General features: G+C 46.5%; 1 protein-coding gene across 1 annotated transcript in view; it reads right to left on the bottom strand.

Moving 5' to 3' along the window:
* Positions 1-8,574: 8,574 nt before the first annotated feature.
* The window catches only part of LOC145360007 (coiled-coil domain-containing protein 27-like), a 40,016-nt gene continuing 30,755 nt past the window's right edge, over positions 8,575-17,835 (bottom strand). The window contains exons 9-12 of the mRNA XM_080214908.1: positions 15,994-16,071; positions 14,107-14,319; positions 11,046-11,150; positions 8,575-8,685 (exon numbers count right to left, since the gene is read on the bottom strand). Of these exons, the coding sequence (XP_080071034.1) occupies positions 8,575-8,685; positions 11,046-11,150; positions 14,107-14,319; positions 15,994-16,071 (507 nt within the window). The remainder of the gene's footprint in view (positions 8,686-11,045; positions 11,151-14,106; positions 14,320-15,993; positions 16,072-17,835) is intronic.

The raw sequence follows: 17,835 nt of genomic DNA on the forward strand, positions 1-17,835 counted from the left end.
GGTTAAGCCCTCCTGTTGAAAGCTCTCCTCCTCCTCTTCCTCTTCTCCCTGGGAACTGTTTGTCCTCTTTGCCGCCTGTGCCCCACTCACTGCCCGAGGGGCACTGCTGCAAGATGGCCAGTGACTGGAGCTGGGCCCAAGCCCTCGCAGTCACGCTCAGTGCCTTCCCCACAGGGCGGATCACCCTCTGTCGACCTCAGCAACTGTGAGCAGCTCCTTAAAACAGCCCACACTTCTACAGACTCAAAATAGAACCAAGTACGGATTAATCAACAGCTAAACTGCAAGTTGCTGAACCTTAAACTCAGAGCTGCTGGATATTCCGTGCTGTTCTGAGCGTGTGTTCAGTTGAGTGAGGTTAAGAGAGGGCAGCAGCTGGAGTGGTGAGGTTGGCATGTTAGCATTGGCATCATACCAGTGTTGCCCTCACTATGATGCGATCAAAGAACATAGAAAATTACAGCACGGGAACAGGCCCTTCGGCCCTCCAAGCCTGCACCGGCCATGCTGCCCGACTGAACTAAATCCCCCTACCCTTCCGGGGACAGTATCCCTCTATTCCCATCCTATTCCTGTATTTGTCATGACACCCCTTAAAAGTCACTATTGTATCCACTTTCACTACCTCCCCCCAGCAGTGAGTTCCAGGCACCCACCACCCTCTGTGTAAAAAGAACTTGCCATGTACATCTCCTTTACACCTTGCCCCTCGCTCCTTAAACCTGTGCCCCCTAGTAATTGACTCTTCCACCCTGGGAAAAAGCTTCTGACTATCCACTCTGTCCACGCCCCTCATAATCTTGTAGACTTCTACCAGGTCACCCCCCCAACTTCCAGTGAGCAGTCTGGGTCATGCCACAAGAATGCAATCACAGTGCCAATACCACTTTGATATCAATACAATACCACAGCACCAAAGCTGCGTGACAGAGGCCACTATCATGGCCTAAGGAACTTGCAACAAATACCCAAACCTTGGTGCACAGTGCAGCTCAGGCATCAGGTACAAACTGGTGGGAGTTTAGATACAGGGGCACCAAATTCAACAGGTTCTGCCCACTCTGTGTCACTGTATAACCAGGGCCAGTGAGATCGTGGCTGGAATTCTCCAATCTCCCGCTACCCCTGCCAGCCAGAACGGAGAATTTGGCACTCAGCCAAATCTCCATTCACTGCAGCAGGACTGGAGAACCCCAGCCATGGGTGAGGTCAGAGAATCCTGGCCACTGTGTATAAACGTACAGAGTCCCCATTCAGCAGTTTCCAAAAGCTAGTTAAATTTTAATACGGAGCAAGAGTTGGCTGGATATTTGTACCACAGCTAAAGCTTGTCAGAGTCACTCTCTAGCCAACTGATATTGGCAGGAAAACCAAAGTGCTTCTGTATTGTAGTCCTCACAATTTCATGGCAATCCCAAAGTCCAGACCTCTACCACTGAGAAGGACAAGGGCAGTAGATGCATGGGGACACCACCACCTGCAAGCTCCCCTCTGAATAACACACTGACTTGGAAATCTATCACTGGATCAAAACTCCCTCCCTAACAGCACTCTGAGTGTACCTACAGTCCATAGAATGCCGCAGCTCAAGAGGGAGGTTCACAACCACTTTCTCAAGGACAATTAGGAATGGGCAATAAATACAGATCTGGGTGGCAAGCCTTTGACATTTCTTGTAGCTCATTCTCTTGTTAAGGAGTCACCCTCAGTGCTACTGCTGGACACAGTCCATGTAGCTCAACCAGGATTCCATTGCAATCCTCAACAAAGCAGCGACACGGACTCGATCAGCCGAGAACTGGTTCTGTACTATACTGACTATGACCATGGTTCTGTGAGTCAGATGGTGGACAGGCAGTCTGACAGCACAGTGGGAGGGTTGAAAGAGGTGATGGAGAGGCGGAACTGAACCTATCCCTATCGCGGATAATGGTGCTGTCAAAGGGCAGCATCGAGGTGAGGGAGAGGAGGGATTGAGGGTGGATCCTTGAGGGGTTCCAGAAGCAATTGCACTCGCACAGGGAGAGAAGACATTGCTGAAAAATGTGATTGGATTAAAAAGAAAAACGAATTGAGGACATTGCCAATGAGCTGGATAAAGAGCAGAGGAATCGGAAATGAAATTGTAATTTATAATATCAATATCTTCAGAGAAAGTGAGAGATTTGTGTGGGAAATGAGGGGAGAGTACTCGAGGGGAATGAGGGGAGAGTGAATGAGGGGAATGAGGGGAGAGTGAATGAGGGGAATGAGGGGAGAGTGAGTGAGGGGAATGAGGGGAGAGTGAATGAGGGGAATGAGGGGAGAGTGAATGAGGGGAAGGAGGGGAGAGTGAATGAGGGGAATAAGAACATAAGAACATAAGAAATAGGAGCAGGAGTAGGCCATCTAGCCCTTCGAGCCTGCCCCGCCATTCAATAAGATCATGGCTGATCTGTCGTGGCTCAGTTCCACTTTCCCGCCCTCTCCCCATAACCCTTAATCCCCTCTCTTATCAAGAACCCATCAACCCGCTTCTTAAAAATATTTAGCGAGGCAGCCTCCACCACTTCAACGGGCAGAGAATTCCAGAGATTCACCACCCTTTGAGTGAAGAAGTTCCTCCTCAATTCCGTTCTAAACCGCCTCCCCTTTATCTTGAGGCTGTGCCCCCTAGTCCTACTGTCTTTTTTGAGCGGGAAGAGTCTCTCCACCTCTATCCTATCCATCCCATTCATCATCTTATACGTCTCAATGAGATCTCCCCTCATTCTTCTAAACTCTAACGAGTACAAGCCTAGTTTATTCAACCTCTCCTCATAGCTCAATCCCCTCAACTCCGGTATCAGCCTAGTAAACCTCCTCTGCACTCCCTCCAGGGCCAAAATATCCTTGCGCAGGTGCGGCGCCCAAAACTGCACACAGTACTCCAGCTGCGGCCTCACCAATGCCCTATACAGCTGCAGCAAGACCTCCCTACTTTTATATTCAATCCCCCTCGCTATGAAGGCCAGCATCCCATTCGCCTTCCTGACCACCTGCTGCACCTGCAAGCTGGGTTTTTGCGACTCATGCACAAGGACCCCGAGGTCCCTCTGCACCGTCGCCTGCTGCAGTTTTTCGCCACGTAAGTAATAGTCCTTCCTACCATTCTTCCTACCAAAGTGGACCACCTCACACTTGCCAACATTAAATTCCATTTGCCATTTCCTGGCCCATTCGCCCAGCCTATCGAGATCCTTCTGCAGACTCTCCACACCCTCCGCACAATTTGCCGTTCCCCCAATCTTGGTGTCATCAGCAAATTTCGACACCCTGCACTCGGTTCCCTCCTCCAGATCATCTATATAAATGGTAAATAGCTGAGGCCCCAGCACCGACCCCTGGGGCACCCCACTAGTCACCATCCGCCAATCCGAATAGCACCCATTGACCCCCACTCTCTGCCTCCTATTTGACAACCAATCCTCTATCCACGCTAACACCCTACCCCCAACTCCATGTCCCCTGACCTTCTGCAATAACCTCTTGTGAGGTACCTTGTCAAACGCCTTCTGAAAATCCAGAAAGACCACATCCACCGGCTCTCCTCTATCCACTGCCCTAGACACATCCTCATAGAACTCCAGTAAATTTGTCAGACACGACTTCCCTTTAATGAAACCGTGTTGCGTCCGCCCTATCAAGCAATTCCCTTCAAGATGCCTCGCAATTTCCTGCTTAATGATGGATTCTAACATTTTACCTACCACAGACGTTAAACTAACCGGCCTATAATTCCCCGCCTTTTGCCTGGCACCCTTCTTAAACAACGGCGTAACATTAGCCGTTTTCCAATCTTCCGGCACTTCCCCGGAATCCAGCGACGTCTGGAAAATAACCACCAAGGCATCCACTATCACCTCCGCCATTTCTTTCAGAACCCTCGGATGCATTCCATCCTGTCCTGGGGACTTGTCCACAATCAGCCCCTCCAGTCTGTCGAGCACCACCTCTCTAGTAACAGTAATGTCATTGAGACCCTCCAGTCCTACCACCTTTCCATCGCTAACACCCGGCAAATTATTCACGTCCTCCTCCGTGAAGACAGAAACAAAAAAGTTATTCAAGACCTTTGCCATATCCCCATCCCCTACCACTAGCTCCCCTTTCTCATCCTCTAAAGGACCAACGTTCACCCTAGCCAGCCTCTTCCTTTTTATATATTTATAAAAACTCTTGCTATCCTTTTTTATATTAAGTGCTAGCCCAGCCTCATAGCTTCTCCTACCCTCCTTTATCAACTTCTTTGTCAATCTTTGTTGACATTTAAACCTTTCCCAATCCTCTTCTCGCCCACTACTCTTAGCTACTCTAAATTCCTCCGCTTTTAATTTAACACTTTCCTTCACCTCCTTCGTTATCCACGGCTTATTACCTCTCTTCCTACTGTCCTTTTTAACCATCGGAATAAATTTCTGCTGAGCACCAAGAAAGATCTCCTTAAAGATCCTCCACTGCTCCTCAGCAGACCTACCTTCCAACACATTCCCCCAGTCCACATTCGCCAATTCTTCTCTCATCCTACCATACTCCCCTCTATTCAAACAAAGGACGCGTGTCCGGGAACCCACTTTCTCCTCCTCCATCTGCACCAGAAACTCCACCATACAATGATCACTCTCTCCAAGAGGATCCTTCACCGCAAGGTCCCTAATTCTACCCGCCTCATTACATAGCACCAGATCCAAGATAGCTCGCTCCCTCGTCGGCTCCAACACACACTGTTCAAGGAAATTATGAGGGGAGAGTGAATGAGGGGAAGGAGGGGAGAGTGAATGAGGGGAGAGTGAATGAGGGGAATGAGGGGAGAGTGAATGAAGGGAAGGAGGGGAGAGTGAATGAGGGGAATGAGAGGAATGAGGGGAGAGTGAATGAGGGGAAGGAGGGGAGAGTGAATGAGGGGAGAGTGAATGAGGGGAATGAGGGGAGAGTGAATGAGGGGAATGAGGGGAGAGTGAATGAGGGGAATGAGGGGAATGAGGGGAGAGTGAATGAGGGGAAAGGGAGTTTACAACTCGTGCCCATGCATGGAATGGGGCCAGGAGCTGACGCAGGTGTTGAGGTGTGTGCTGGGCACCCACAAGGTGAAATTAAACAAAGCGGACAAACTAAGAGACAAAATAAAACTAATTTCCCTCTAACTGATCCTGTAAGTTATCATTTCCTGGTGTACAGGAGATTAACAATAAATCCTGAACAAGTAATAAGTTTGAGGTAAAATGAGAAGCCATTTGATTGGACAGAATGTTCTAGCCTCCCCTGAGGTGAACCTGGTGCTTAGGGGACATTTAATCAGGGTTAGGGTTATGGAAAGCTTCGTCTTACTGCATTTACCCCAACTCAGTCCAGGGCGGGAAGGCTCGTGAACACTTTCTGTCCTCCTATTCCAGGGCTTTAAGTGGGCTGTTAATACTGAGTGAAGGGCCCCATCCTGGTGAGTTTGCTTGTGGGCTCCTGGGAGGTTGGGGGCGGTGGGAAGGGTGGTGGGGGAGGTGGGGTTGGTGGTGGGGGCGGTGGTGAGAGGGTTGGGCATCCATTGTTCAAAGATACTCCATGCCAGGTGAAGGAACACAGCATCAGGAAGTAGGTGCCGCTGAAAGCCAATCCCTGTCCTTGATGCTGACTCCCATTCCTCACATGACCCCCCCCCCATCTCACCATCACTCACCTATGTCCAGGTCCCTCTTTGATCCGAGACCTTGGTGTGTGTAATACCAGCAGCAGCCACATACTCCGAGGGCACTGCTGAGTACAGAGGGGCTGAATGGTAAATATTCTGGTGAAGCATCATTTCCCCTTATTGCAAATTCCCCTCTTCCCTCATCCCCCCCATTCATTGCAAGAATTAGAGCTCTCACACTCTTCCGGAGAGAAAGACTTGCCAGTTTATGGTGCCTTCCACAATCCCTTTGTCACTAAAGCAATGAAGTATTTTTGAACTATGTTTGAAATGCAGCAAATCAGTTGAACACAACAAAGCTCCCACTAAATGTGACGGCCATGTGATAATCTTGTTACATTTAGCAATGTGGATTGAGGGAGAAATATTCAGCAGACAACTAAATTCCGATGAAATATCACAAACTGAAACATGAACCTGGTTTCTCTCATCACTGAGGCGTGCTGAGTGCCTCCTGCATTTTCCACTTCCATTTCAGATTTCTGATCATGACCATTTATGGACAGGGAAAAATCATTCGAGGAGCTTTTGGCAAAGCAAGGAAGTTTGTATCCTTATTTAACAGTGCACCAATTATTTGAGCAGGAATGAACTTTCACTCTGCCCATCAAGCAGAGGTTGAAAGTGGCTGACCCATTGAACTATCTAATGGCCAATCACTGTCTCATGAGCCTTCAAAATGGGAAAAATTACACCAGGGACACTTGAGAAGATATCCCATACATGACTGTGCAATTTAATTAGCAACACAGAACTGGCTTAGGCTAAATCGGTTGGACTAAAACCTGGTGTTGTCAGACATTTTACTTGGTTATAGAAGACAGAGAGTAGCGGTGGAAAGGTGTTTTCAGAATGGAGATCTGTAGCTAATGGTGTTCTGCAGGGATCAGTGCTGGGACCTCTGCTGTTTGTAATATATATAAGTGATCTGGAGGAAAATGTGGGTGGTCTGATTAGTAAGTTTGTGGGTGACACGAAGATTGGTGGAGTTGCTGATAGCGCCGGGGATTGTCAGAGGATACAACAGGATAGAGATAGATTGGAGACTTGGGCACAGAAATGGCAGATGGAGTTTATTCCGGACAAATGTGAGGTGATGCATTTTGGATGTTCAAATTTAGGCATGAATTATACTATAAATGGCAGAACTCTTAGGAACATTAACATACAGAGGGCTCTGGGTGTGCAGGTCAACAGTTCCCTAAAAGTGGCAACACAGATGGCCAAGGTGATTAAGAAGGCATATGGCATGCTTGCCTTCATCAGCTGGGGCATTGAGTACAGGAGTTGGAAAATCATGTTGCAGCTGTATAAAATCTTGGTTAGGCCATTTTTGGAGTATTGTGTGCAGTTCTGGTCACCACACTGCCAGAAGGACCACGGAAGATTTGTAGAGAGTGCAAAGAAGGTTCACCAGGATGCTGCCTGGCCTCCAGGGTGTTGGCTGTAAGGAGAGGTTGAATAAACTAGGAAAAACGGAGGCTGAGGGGAGACCCGATAGAGATCAACAAAATTATGAGACGCATAGACAGTCAGAGGCTTTTTTCCAGGGTGGAAGTGTCAGTTATAAGGGAGCACAGGTTCAAGATGAGAGGGGAAAGTTTAAGGGAGAAGTTTTTCACACAGAGAGTGGTAGGTGTCTGGAACGTGCTGCCAGAGGAGGTGATGGAAGCTGGAACATTGGCAACATTTAAGAGGCATTTGGATGTGTACATGAATAGGGAGGGAATAGAGGGATTTGGACTGACTAAGGGCAAAAGGTTTTTTATTCAGTTTAGCTAGGGCATCATGATCAGTGCAATCTTGGAGGGCCGTAGGGCTTGTTCCTTTGCTGTATCTTTCTTTGTTCTTTGTATATAGCTTGAGTGAAAACATAGGAACAGGAGTAGGCCATTCAGGCCCTCAAGCTCACTCCACCATTTAATAAGATCACGGCTGATCTGTGGCCTAACTCCATGTACTTGGCCCCAGCCCATATCCCTTGATATCCAGTATGATATGACAGTGAGAGCCTTTTTCCTTGGATGGTGATGGCTAACAGGAGGGGACATAGCTTTAAATTGAGGGGTGATAGATATAGGACAGATGTCAGAGGTAGGTTCTTTACTCAGAGGGTAATAAGGGCGTGGAATGCCCTGCCTGCAGCAGTTGTGGACTCGCCAACTTTAAGGGTGTTCAAATGGTCATTGGATAGGCATATGGATAATATTGGAATAGTTTAGGTTAGAGGGTCATTAGATTGGTTCCACTGGTGGGTGTGACATCGAGGGCTGAAGGGCCTGTACTGCGCTGTAATGTTCTATGTTCTATTCCTCCTGCTCAATAAAAATGTCTATCTCAGACTTAAACCTAACAACTGCCGTGTGGGAAAAGAATTCCAAATCTCCATCACTTTGTGTGTCAAAGTGTTTTCTAACATCTCTCCTGAATGGCTTGGCCCTAATTTTTAGATTATGGGCCCTGGTTCTCGAACCTTCAACCAGTGGAAACAATCTATCCTTATTCACCCTGTCCTTCCCTGTTAATATTTTGTAGACTTCCATCAGGTCACCCCTCAACCTTCCGAGTGCGAGAGAATAAAGGCCTGATTTGTCTAATCTCTCCTCGTACCCTAACCCCTGAGGTCCAGATTGCTAAGGTGTGGTGCCCATGGTGAGCGACTTGTTGGTGGCAGTTTTGGGGGCTAGCACACTGTGTGGCGATTTCTCTACATCACTGTGAGTTAAAGAACCTTTCTCAAATTGCTGAATTAATAAAAAAACAAACATTTGGAGCTTAATTTCATGTTCTCTTTATTATTTTCCTATCTCACCAAATTGGATTTCAGCCTATACTGAAAAGTGTCTATTTTGCCTCAATTAAACCTGAAGCTTCTATGGAATACTTTCAGGTGAGCCTGTGTTTTCAGCTCCCAGGAGAGGTGGGACTGGTATTCCTGATGCAACCAACATACTGTGGAATGTGAGGCGGTCATCTAAGACTTTCTGGAAGGAAAACAAGTTAGAGTATTAATTCTTGAAATCAAGAGGGAAAACGCTGGGAAATCTCAGCAGGTCTGGCAGCATCTGTAAGGAGAGAAAAGAGCTGATGTTTCGAGTCCAGATGACCCTTTATCAAAGCTCGAAACATCAGCTCTTTTCTCTCCTTACAGATGCTGCCAGACTTGCTGAGATTTTCCAGCATTTTCTTTTCTGGTTTCAGATTCCAGCATCCGCAGTAATTTGCTTTTATTAATTGTTGAAGTTATTCTGGTTTGCAATGTGGTTACTTAGCATTGGTTCAGACACAGACACAGGAGCTTTGTTCTTGATGTATCAATTTTGAATATTTTAGATACTAATGTTACAGTAAATCCACACCACACTAAGAAATCACAGGAGCTCAACAGCAAGACGGAGCTGCACAGTGGTTAGCACTGCAGCTTCACAGCACCAGGGACCAGGGTTCAATTCCTGGTCACTGTCTGTGTGGAGTTTGCACATTCTCCCCATGTCTGCGTGGGTTTCCTCCGGGTGCTCCGGTTTCCACCCATACTCCAAAGATGAACGGGTTCGGTGGATTGGCCATGGTAAATTGCCCCTTAGTGTCAGGGGGACCAGCTAGGGTAAAGGCATGGGGTAATGGAGGGAGGGTCTGGGTGGGATTGTGGTCAGTGCAGGCTCGATGGGCCGAATGGCCTCTTTCTGCACTGTAGGGATTCTATGCCTGAAATAAACAGAACCAACAATTCTAAAAATGGACCAAATATAAACCAAAGCAAATAATTACATTGTCGTTTCTGTAGCTAAAGCTGTAAGCAAACGGCACAGTGGAAGCTGTTGCCTCACAGCACCAGGGACACAGGTTTGATTCCCAGTTTGGGTGACTGTGTGGAGTTTGCACATTCTGCCTGTATCTGTGTGGGTTCCCTCCAGGTGCTCCGGTTTCCTCCCACAGTCCAAAGATGTGTAGGTTAGTGGATTAGCCATGGTGAATGCATAGGGTTGGGGAAAGGTTCTGGGTAAGATACTCTCTGACTCTGTCAAAGGGAATTGATGTAGACTCAATGGGCAGAATGGCCTTCCTCTGCACTGCAGGGATTCTACGATTTTAAACCCAATATAGGCTTGAGTAGGAGGACAGAGTGATTCTGGCGATCAGGGTTACACACTGATAAACTGCAGTCATGATTCTCCTTGGAACGGAGAAGGTAAACAGGAGGTTTAATGGAAATGTTTAAAATCATCGGGGCCCCCAAGAAATAAACGAGGAGAAACTATCCCTGTGAAAGAAGTTGATAAAAAACAGAAGGGACAGATTTAAGGTGATTGGCAAAGAAGAACCAGAGGGATGATAAGGAAATATGTCTGACTTTATAAGTTGCTGTGATTGAGGGGACTGAGCCTGTAATTGCTCGAATTTAGAGAGATGGAAGGCGATCTCATTGAAATATACAAAACTCCCGCAGACCTCAACAGGGTTGGTACAAAAAGGGGACTGTGTCCCCTGGCTGGGTTGTGGTTTGAACCAGGGGACACAGTCTCAGAATAAAAGGGACAGAGATGAGGAGGAATTTCCTCAGTCAGAAGGTGGTAAATCTTTGGAATTCCCTATCCCAGAGGGCGGTGCAGACTCAGTCACTGAGTATGTTCAAAGCAGAAGTGAACAGATTTCTACATACCAATGGCATTGAGGGATATGGGGATAGTATGAGGAGGTGAGGTGAGGTGGGGCAGAAGACAGCATGGTCTGGTTAAAAGGCCGAGCAGGTGATAAGGGCTGAATGGCCTACTCCTCCTAACTATCTTCCTAATTCCCTCCCTACACCTGTTGTCACTCCATTTCTCTCTTTAATATTCCAAAAACCTACCTTTTTGACTGAGCTTTTTGGTCACCAACCTTAATATCTCCATACCTAGCTCAGTCAACCTTTGCTTAATAATTACTCCTTGTGTACTATAGAAATGCAAGTTGTTGTTGTCAACACAACTTCATACGTGTCGCCATATGAGCACGAGCCCTGAATAGTGGATATGGAACGAGCAGGGCTGTTCCCCCTGAGAATGCCACACTGTCACCTCACAATGCCATGACAAGTTTATGGTCAGATATAAAAGTTCCCTACTGATGACCTCCAGGCTGTTCACCTAGTGTTGAGAATAGTTTTCCATTCTCAAGCTAAATCCAACATTATACACTGACTCTAACAGAAATAATATTAAAAGTTACAAGGTTCAGGCCAGGGAACACAGGCTGAATCCAAATTACTGTTGGTATAACGGTGCACCTTGTGTGTAACACTGCATGTAGCCAACATCAACCAAAGCCAAAAGCCAAATAAAATCGTGCTGTTTGAGCTTCTCACCTGGAATATTTCCAGAGTATCCTCATCACTGATTTGAGTTTTTGGTTGGACAATTCCAGGCGCAGTGTAGACAGCTTTCACTATTTTGCTGATGAATCTTTCAAGCTACAGACAAATTTAAAAGATGTACTGGAATTAATAAATAATCGTTCCCTATTCTATCAGTGACATGACAGAAATGCTCACACTAGGTCTTCTTGTGATCTTTAAGGTGATGAAAGGATTTGATAGGGTGGATATAGAGAAAAGAATTCAGAACAGTTCAAAGCTCAGGGTCATAAATGGAATCATAGAACCCGAGAGTGCAGAAGGAGGGTATTTAGCCCATCAAGTCTGCACCATTTACAATCCCACCCAGACCCTATCCCCAAAATCCTTTACCTTAGCTACTCCCCCTGACACTAAGGGGCAATTTAGCTTGGCCAATCCACCTAACCCGCACGTCTTTGGATTGAGAGAGGAAACCAGAGCGCCCAGAGGAACCCACATAGACACGGGGAGAATGTACAAACTTCACATAGACAGTGACCCAAGCCGGGAATCGAACCTTGGTCCCTGGTGCTGTGAAGCAGTAATGCTAATCACTGTGCCACCATGCTGCCCAATGTGGAAATGTAAGATAATCTTTAATAAATCTGATAGGAAATTCAGGAGAAACTCCAACCCAGAGGGTGATGAACTGTGGAATTCTCTTCCATAAGGAAAGATTGAAACAAATGCTGTAGAGCCTTTTATGTGGAAATTAAATAAATACATGAAGGAGAAAGGACTAAAATTTATGTCGAAAAGAATGAGATGAAGATGCCTTTCATTTGAAGTATTGATACCAGCACAGATGAGTTGGGCCAAATCTTGTTTCTATGGTTTTGTAGAAATGTTACTATACAACAGGAGGCCTGTTGAATTGTTGAATTTATTAACAATTAACAATTAACAATGCCCATCGAGTGCATGCCAGCTTTCTCTTGAGAAATCCAGTCAGTCCCATTTCTCCACTCTATCCCAATATTGCTGCAAATTTATTTCCCTCAAATGTCCATCCAAATTCCTTTTGAAGTCATTTATCACCTCCAGTTCCATCCATCACTCTAGTGGGCGGCAAGTTCCAATCATTACCTCTTGCTGTGTAAAAAAACTTTTCCTGACATTCACCTTGCATCTCTTGCTCCAAATATTCAATCTTTGTCTCCCCCACAATAATTTCCAATTCCATGGAGATGGCGGGAGGTGGGTGGGTGGGGTGGGGGAGGGGGGGTGTTCTATCTGGAGGCAGTGATTCTTCCCTGGCCTAAACGTCACGGATAAGCCACCTCCACCTTGCTGGTCATTGGCTCAGGATGGGACCTTCTGCCCTGTCAGGGTTGAAATCTTGCCCCTGAGAGCTGTCAGCCAATCAAATGTCAGGTAGCTCTCTGGTCTCAGTTGCTCCATCCCAGGGAGTGGTCGTTGCCGGGATAACAGGCAGTGCTCGGCACAGAGACTGTGTGCTGCCAGGTTGGATGGTAGGTCTGGGGTTTCACTGGTGCCAGATTCTGGTGGGACCAGGTTTGGCAGGGCAGGTAATTGAGAACACGCAGCAGGGGGAACTACTTTGGTGGGTGGGGAGCGGTGCAGGCGAGCCCCCCATTGAGCACAGGGTATCTGAACAGGAGGCAACAGCCAGCCTCCCTCTCACCGCCCCAAGAGGGCCATTCATAAGCCCCTGCTGTGAAATGTCCATTTAAGGACAATAGTGAATAGGTCACTCCACACATCACCACTGGTAATGTACCAGAAGTGGCACATTACTCCCACAATGGACCCCAGACCTCCACTATCCCTGTCCGCCAGCCTGCCCTTGGAGACTGGGGAGGGGGGGAACAGAGAGAGAGAGAGAGAGGCAGTGGGGACAGCAGTGGGGGAAGGCATTAATTTTCATCCTGTATGATGAAAATCATTTGGGTAAGTGCTAATGAAAAGGGAAAATTCCAATATGAACAGGAACTGGGAGAGAATATATCAAATGTGGCAAGTATCAGCTTCTGTCTGTATTATAGCCAGAGTCTACACGGTAAAGAATATAACTGGAGAACAGTGGTCAGAAAAATAGATGAAAGAAAGAGATCGGGGGGCGGGGGGGGGGGGGGGTGCGATAAGATATTTGTTCTGAAAAGATACAAATGTTTCTAAAAGGGTTAGAGGGAGATACAGAGGCAAAATAAAGTTAAATGTTACTGTGCTCAGACACGGATATTGAGGAAATACATTCATTCTCTCGTGCAAAGCACACTGTGACAGCAGCATCATCAAAGCTGATCTTCTGTAACAAGTCACACTTAATAAAAGCTGCACAATTAAGTGGAAACAGTTTTTACAAAGTCAGTTCCAAAAATTATCTGAAAATGTTACCCAGACCCATGGAGAAGAATTCACCAGCTTTAGGATTCAGGCTTTTTAACCTCCCTCTTGAGAATTCTTTTTTGAATCTGTGAAAATTGAGACACATTTTTGTATGGCACAGTGGTTAGCACTGCTGCCTCACAGCACCAGGGACCTGGGTTCAATTCCAGTATAGGATGACTGTCTGTGTGGAGTTTGCACGTTCTCCCCGTGTCTGCGTGGGTTTCCTCCGGGTGCTCTGGTTTCCTTCTACAGTCCAAAGATATGCAGGTAAGTAGCTTGGCCATGCTAAATTGCCCCTTAGTATCAATAGATGTGTAGATTAGTGGGGTAAATACTTGGGGCTATGGATGTAGGGCCTGGGTAAGGTACTCTTTTGGAGAGTCAGTACAGACTCAGTTAGCTGAATGGTCTTCTACACTGTAGGGATTCAATGATAATAATAAATGATACCTTATTAAATGCAAACATTAACACAGAACACAATACGACAGAAACCTAAAGAGAAAATGCTGCAAAATCAAAGCTTTGACCAAGGGTCATGTGAACTTGAAACATCAGCTCTTTTCTCTCCTTACAGATGCTGCCAGACCTGCTGAGATTTTCCAGCATTTTCTCTTTTGGTTTCAGATTGCAGCATCTGCAGTAATTTGCTTTGATACAATATGACAGATACACATACCCTGTTGCCAGTGAATTTCAGTGCAATTTGTAAATCCTGCAGTTCTCGCTGCATCAAATTGCATTGAGCAGTCGTACCATCATATTCTGTCTGAAGTTGCTTCTTCCTCACTTCCTCAGCTGTGATGTGCAGCTGAAGTTGATTGATCTCAGCCTTCAGTTTCACTATTTCTTCATTTTTCTTTGCCAGCTCTGACTGCAGTTCAGCGACAAGCTAAAAATTAAAACGTAGAAATTACATTTCAAACAAGCGCAACCATTTTTTTCACTTGGAGGTGGCTCGAGCCCAGCTGAAGGCAGTGTTGACCTGATACACAGGCGGCTAGATTAGTGGAAACCTGGTACCACTCTCACACAACCCAAACTGCACCATAAACCGGAGCTGCTTCTTGGCAGCTTCTGCCGTTCCCTCGGCAATAAGCATCTTTCTAACCTTGGAGTTTAGATAAGTTAAACGTACCTGCACCAAGTTACAAAGTCTGTGATTAGTTGTCAAGGAAACTATTTAATATTTCTTCACTAAAACTAACCAGTAAAAGGGGATTCTAGGAAATTACTTAAGATGAAAAAGTGATGATGAGTGATGATTCTGCATGATCATTCTCAATACCGGTGTCCCACAAGGCTGTGTTCTCAGCCCCCTACTATACTCCTTATACACCTGTGACTGTGCAGCCAAATTCCCCTCCAACTCAATTTTCAAGTTTGCTGATGACATCACCGTAGTAGTTTGTATCTCAAACAATGATGAGACAGAGTACAGGAATGAGATAGAGAATCTGGTGAACTGGTGCGGCAACAATAATCTCACCCTCAATGTCAACAAAAAAAAGGAGATAGTCATTGACTTCAGGAAGTACAATAGAGGGCATGCCCCTGTCTACATCAATGGGGACAAAGTAGAAATCGTCATGAGCTTCAAGTTTTAAGGTGTCCAGATCACCAACAGCCTATCCTGGTCCCCCCATGCCAACACTATAGTTAAGAAAGCCCACCAACAGCTCTACTTTCGAAGACTAAGGGAAGTTGACATGTCCACTACAACTTTTACCAACCTTTACAGATGCACCATAGAAAGCATTCTTTCTGGATGTAACACAGCTTGGTATGGCCTCCTGCTCTGCCCAAAACCGCAAGAAATGGCAAAGGGCTGTGAATGTAGCCCAATCCATCACACAATCCAACCTCCCATCCATTGACTCTGTCTACACTTCCCGCTGCCTCGGCAAAGCAGCCAGCATAATTAAGGACCCCCTGCACCCCGGACATTCTCTCTTCCATCTTCTTCCATCGAGAAAAAGATATAAAAATCTGAGGTCACGTACCAACCAACTCAAGAACAGCTTCTTCCCTGCTGCTGTCAGACTTTTGAACGGACCTATCTCACATTAAGTTGATCTTTCTCTACATCCTAGCTATGACTGTAACACTACATTCTGCACTCTCTCATTTCCTTCTCTATGAAAGGTATGTTTTGTCTGAAACATAGAATCATAGAATCCTACAGTGCAGAAAGAGGCCATTCGGCCCATCGAGTCTGCACCAAACACAATCCCACCCAGGCCCCACCCTGATATCCCCACACATTATACCCGCTAATCCCTCTAACCTATGCATCCCTGGACACTAAAGGGCAATTTCTTAGCATGGCCAATCAACCTAACCTGCACTTCTTTGGACTGTTGGAGGAAACCGGATTACCTGGAGGAAACCCACGCAGACACGAGGAGAATGTGCAAACTCCACACAGACAGTGACCCAAGCTGGGAATAGTGCGCAAGAAACAATACTTTTCACTGTATGTTAATACATGTGACAATAATAAAACAAATCAAATCAAAATTTCTTGATGATACTGTTAAAAACAAGTGAAATATTAAACACATACCTCTCGGAAGTTGATATTTTCTTCCTGAAGATCTGTCATGATCTTTATATGATTGTTCTTTTCTTTCAGATTGGAAAACTGTTTACAATAATAGACATGTTTATTGTTTGAAGATAATGTTTCTAATGTTCCAATCTCTGATATAAGTTGTTAACTCGCTCACTGAAAGCCTTCACAATACTGAAGCATGATTTGTACCCCCCACATTTTTCAACCATTTAATCCCTCAGATTATTTCTTCCCCACCCTCTCCTGATTTTCTCCCCCTACCTAAGAGAAACTAATTCATGTTGAAGACTGGAATCATAGACCAGCCAGCCTCTGGCACCATTTGTCATTCTTCCTGTATGATCCCAATGTGTGCTGGTCCAGAATCACAGAACCTTATAGCGCAGAAGGAGGCCAATTGGCCCATCAAACCAGCAGTGACTCTCCAACAGAGTATCTTACCCAGGCCCTATCTCTGTAACCCCTTATATTTACCCCAGTAATCCTCCAACACATCTCAGGACATTTAAGGGGCAATTTAGCATGGCCAATCAGCATAACCTACACATCTTTGGAGGGTGGAAAGAAACCAGACACCTGGAGGAAACCAATGCAGACATGGGGAGAACATGCAGACTCTGCACAGACAGTAATCCAAGACTGGAATTGAACCCAGGTCCATGGCGCCGTGAGGGAGCAGTGCTAACCACTGTGCCACCCTGGTAGAGTTTGAAGACATGGTGGGGAGGAGGAGGGGACGGTCTGGGAGCTCGGTCAAGAACCTGGCAAGGCCCAGGTTATCAAAGAGGCTCTTACAATCTTAATAACAGATAGGCTGACTGCTCGATGGGAGTAGAAGGGTTTGGGGACAGGAGGCCACACTCTGGGCTTCTGGACAGCCTCAGAGCCAGTGAGGAGGAAAGGGCACGGCAAAAAGTTGAGGTCAGATTCCTGCTGCCTGTTGACCAGGAAGGAGATCGGGATGTGGAGGAGGAAAATGTCCTTCTGAGGTCTGTGAGGGTGAGGGGGGGCCACTCCAGCTCCAGCTGGCCCACAAGATCCTCAAAAACCTGGATGCTTCTAAATTTGTACCCATCTTGCTATCAGCCGCTGGGCTCCTGTCGTACAGAGGTTGACAGGGAAAGTGGAGTTGGAGATGAAAGTCAGTCCTGATCATACAGAAAGGTGGGACAGGCTCACTGAGCCGGAAAGAGCACTCCCTCTCGGATTTGTAATGTTACCACATTGCTGCTGGACAGTGTGGTGTTTCCCCTGTGTCCAGGTTAAAACCCAGTTCACACTGGTAATGACTTCATTGGACGGTGAATTTTGCACGTCACTGCTGGCTGAGCTTCATCCAGGATACAAATCTCATTGGATGAAAGTTGGGATAGAATCCTTACAGTGCAGAAGGAGGCCATTCAGCCCATCAAGTCAGCTCCAACCACAATCCCATCCAGGCCCTATCCCCATTACCCCATCCATCTACCCTAGCTAGTCCCCCTGACATTAAGGGGCAATTTAGCATGGCCAATCCACCTAATCCACACATCTTTGGAGCGGGAAGAAACCGGAGCACCCGGAGGAAACCCACGCAGACACAGGGAGAACGTGCAAACTTCGCACAGACAGTGACCCAAGCCGGGAATCAAACCTGGATCCCTGGAGCTGTGAGGCAGCAGTGCTAAGCACTGTGCCACCGTGCTGCCCGTGATCCCTGTATGTTAATTTAACCATTCGTGCCCTCCTCCTCCCCAACCTATCCCACCTATCAAAGGGGATTAAGGTTAAGGGCATTATCACAATTGCTCTGTCAGTGTATGGACAGGCTGCTGGATGGAGTCCTGTCCTTCA

The sequence above is a fragment of the Carcharhinus amblyrhynchos genome, chromosome 30 (genome assembly GCF_965287045.1).
Source record: "Carcharhinus amblyrhynchos chromosome 30, sCarAmb.v2.hapA, whole genome shotgun sequence".
NCBI classification, from domain to species: Eukaryota; Metazoa; Chordata; class Chondrichthyes; order Carcharhiniformes; family Carcharhinidae; genus Carcharhinus; species Carcharhinus amblyrhynchos.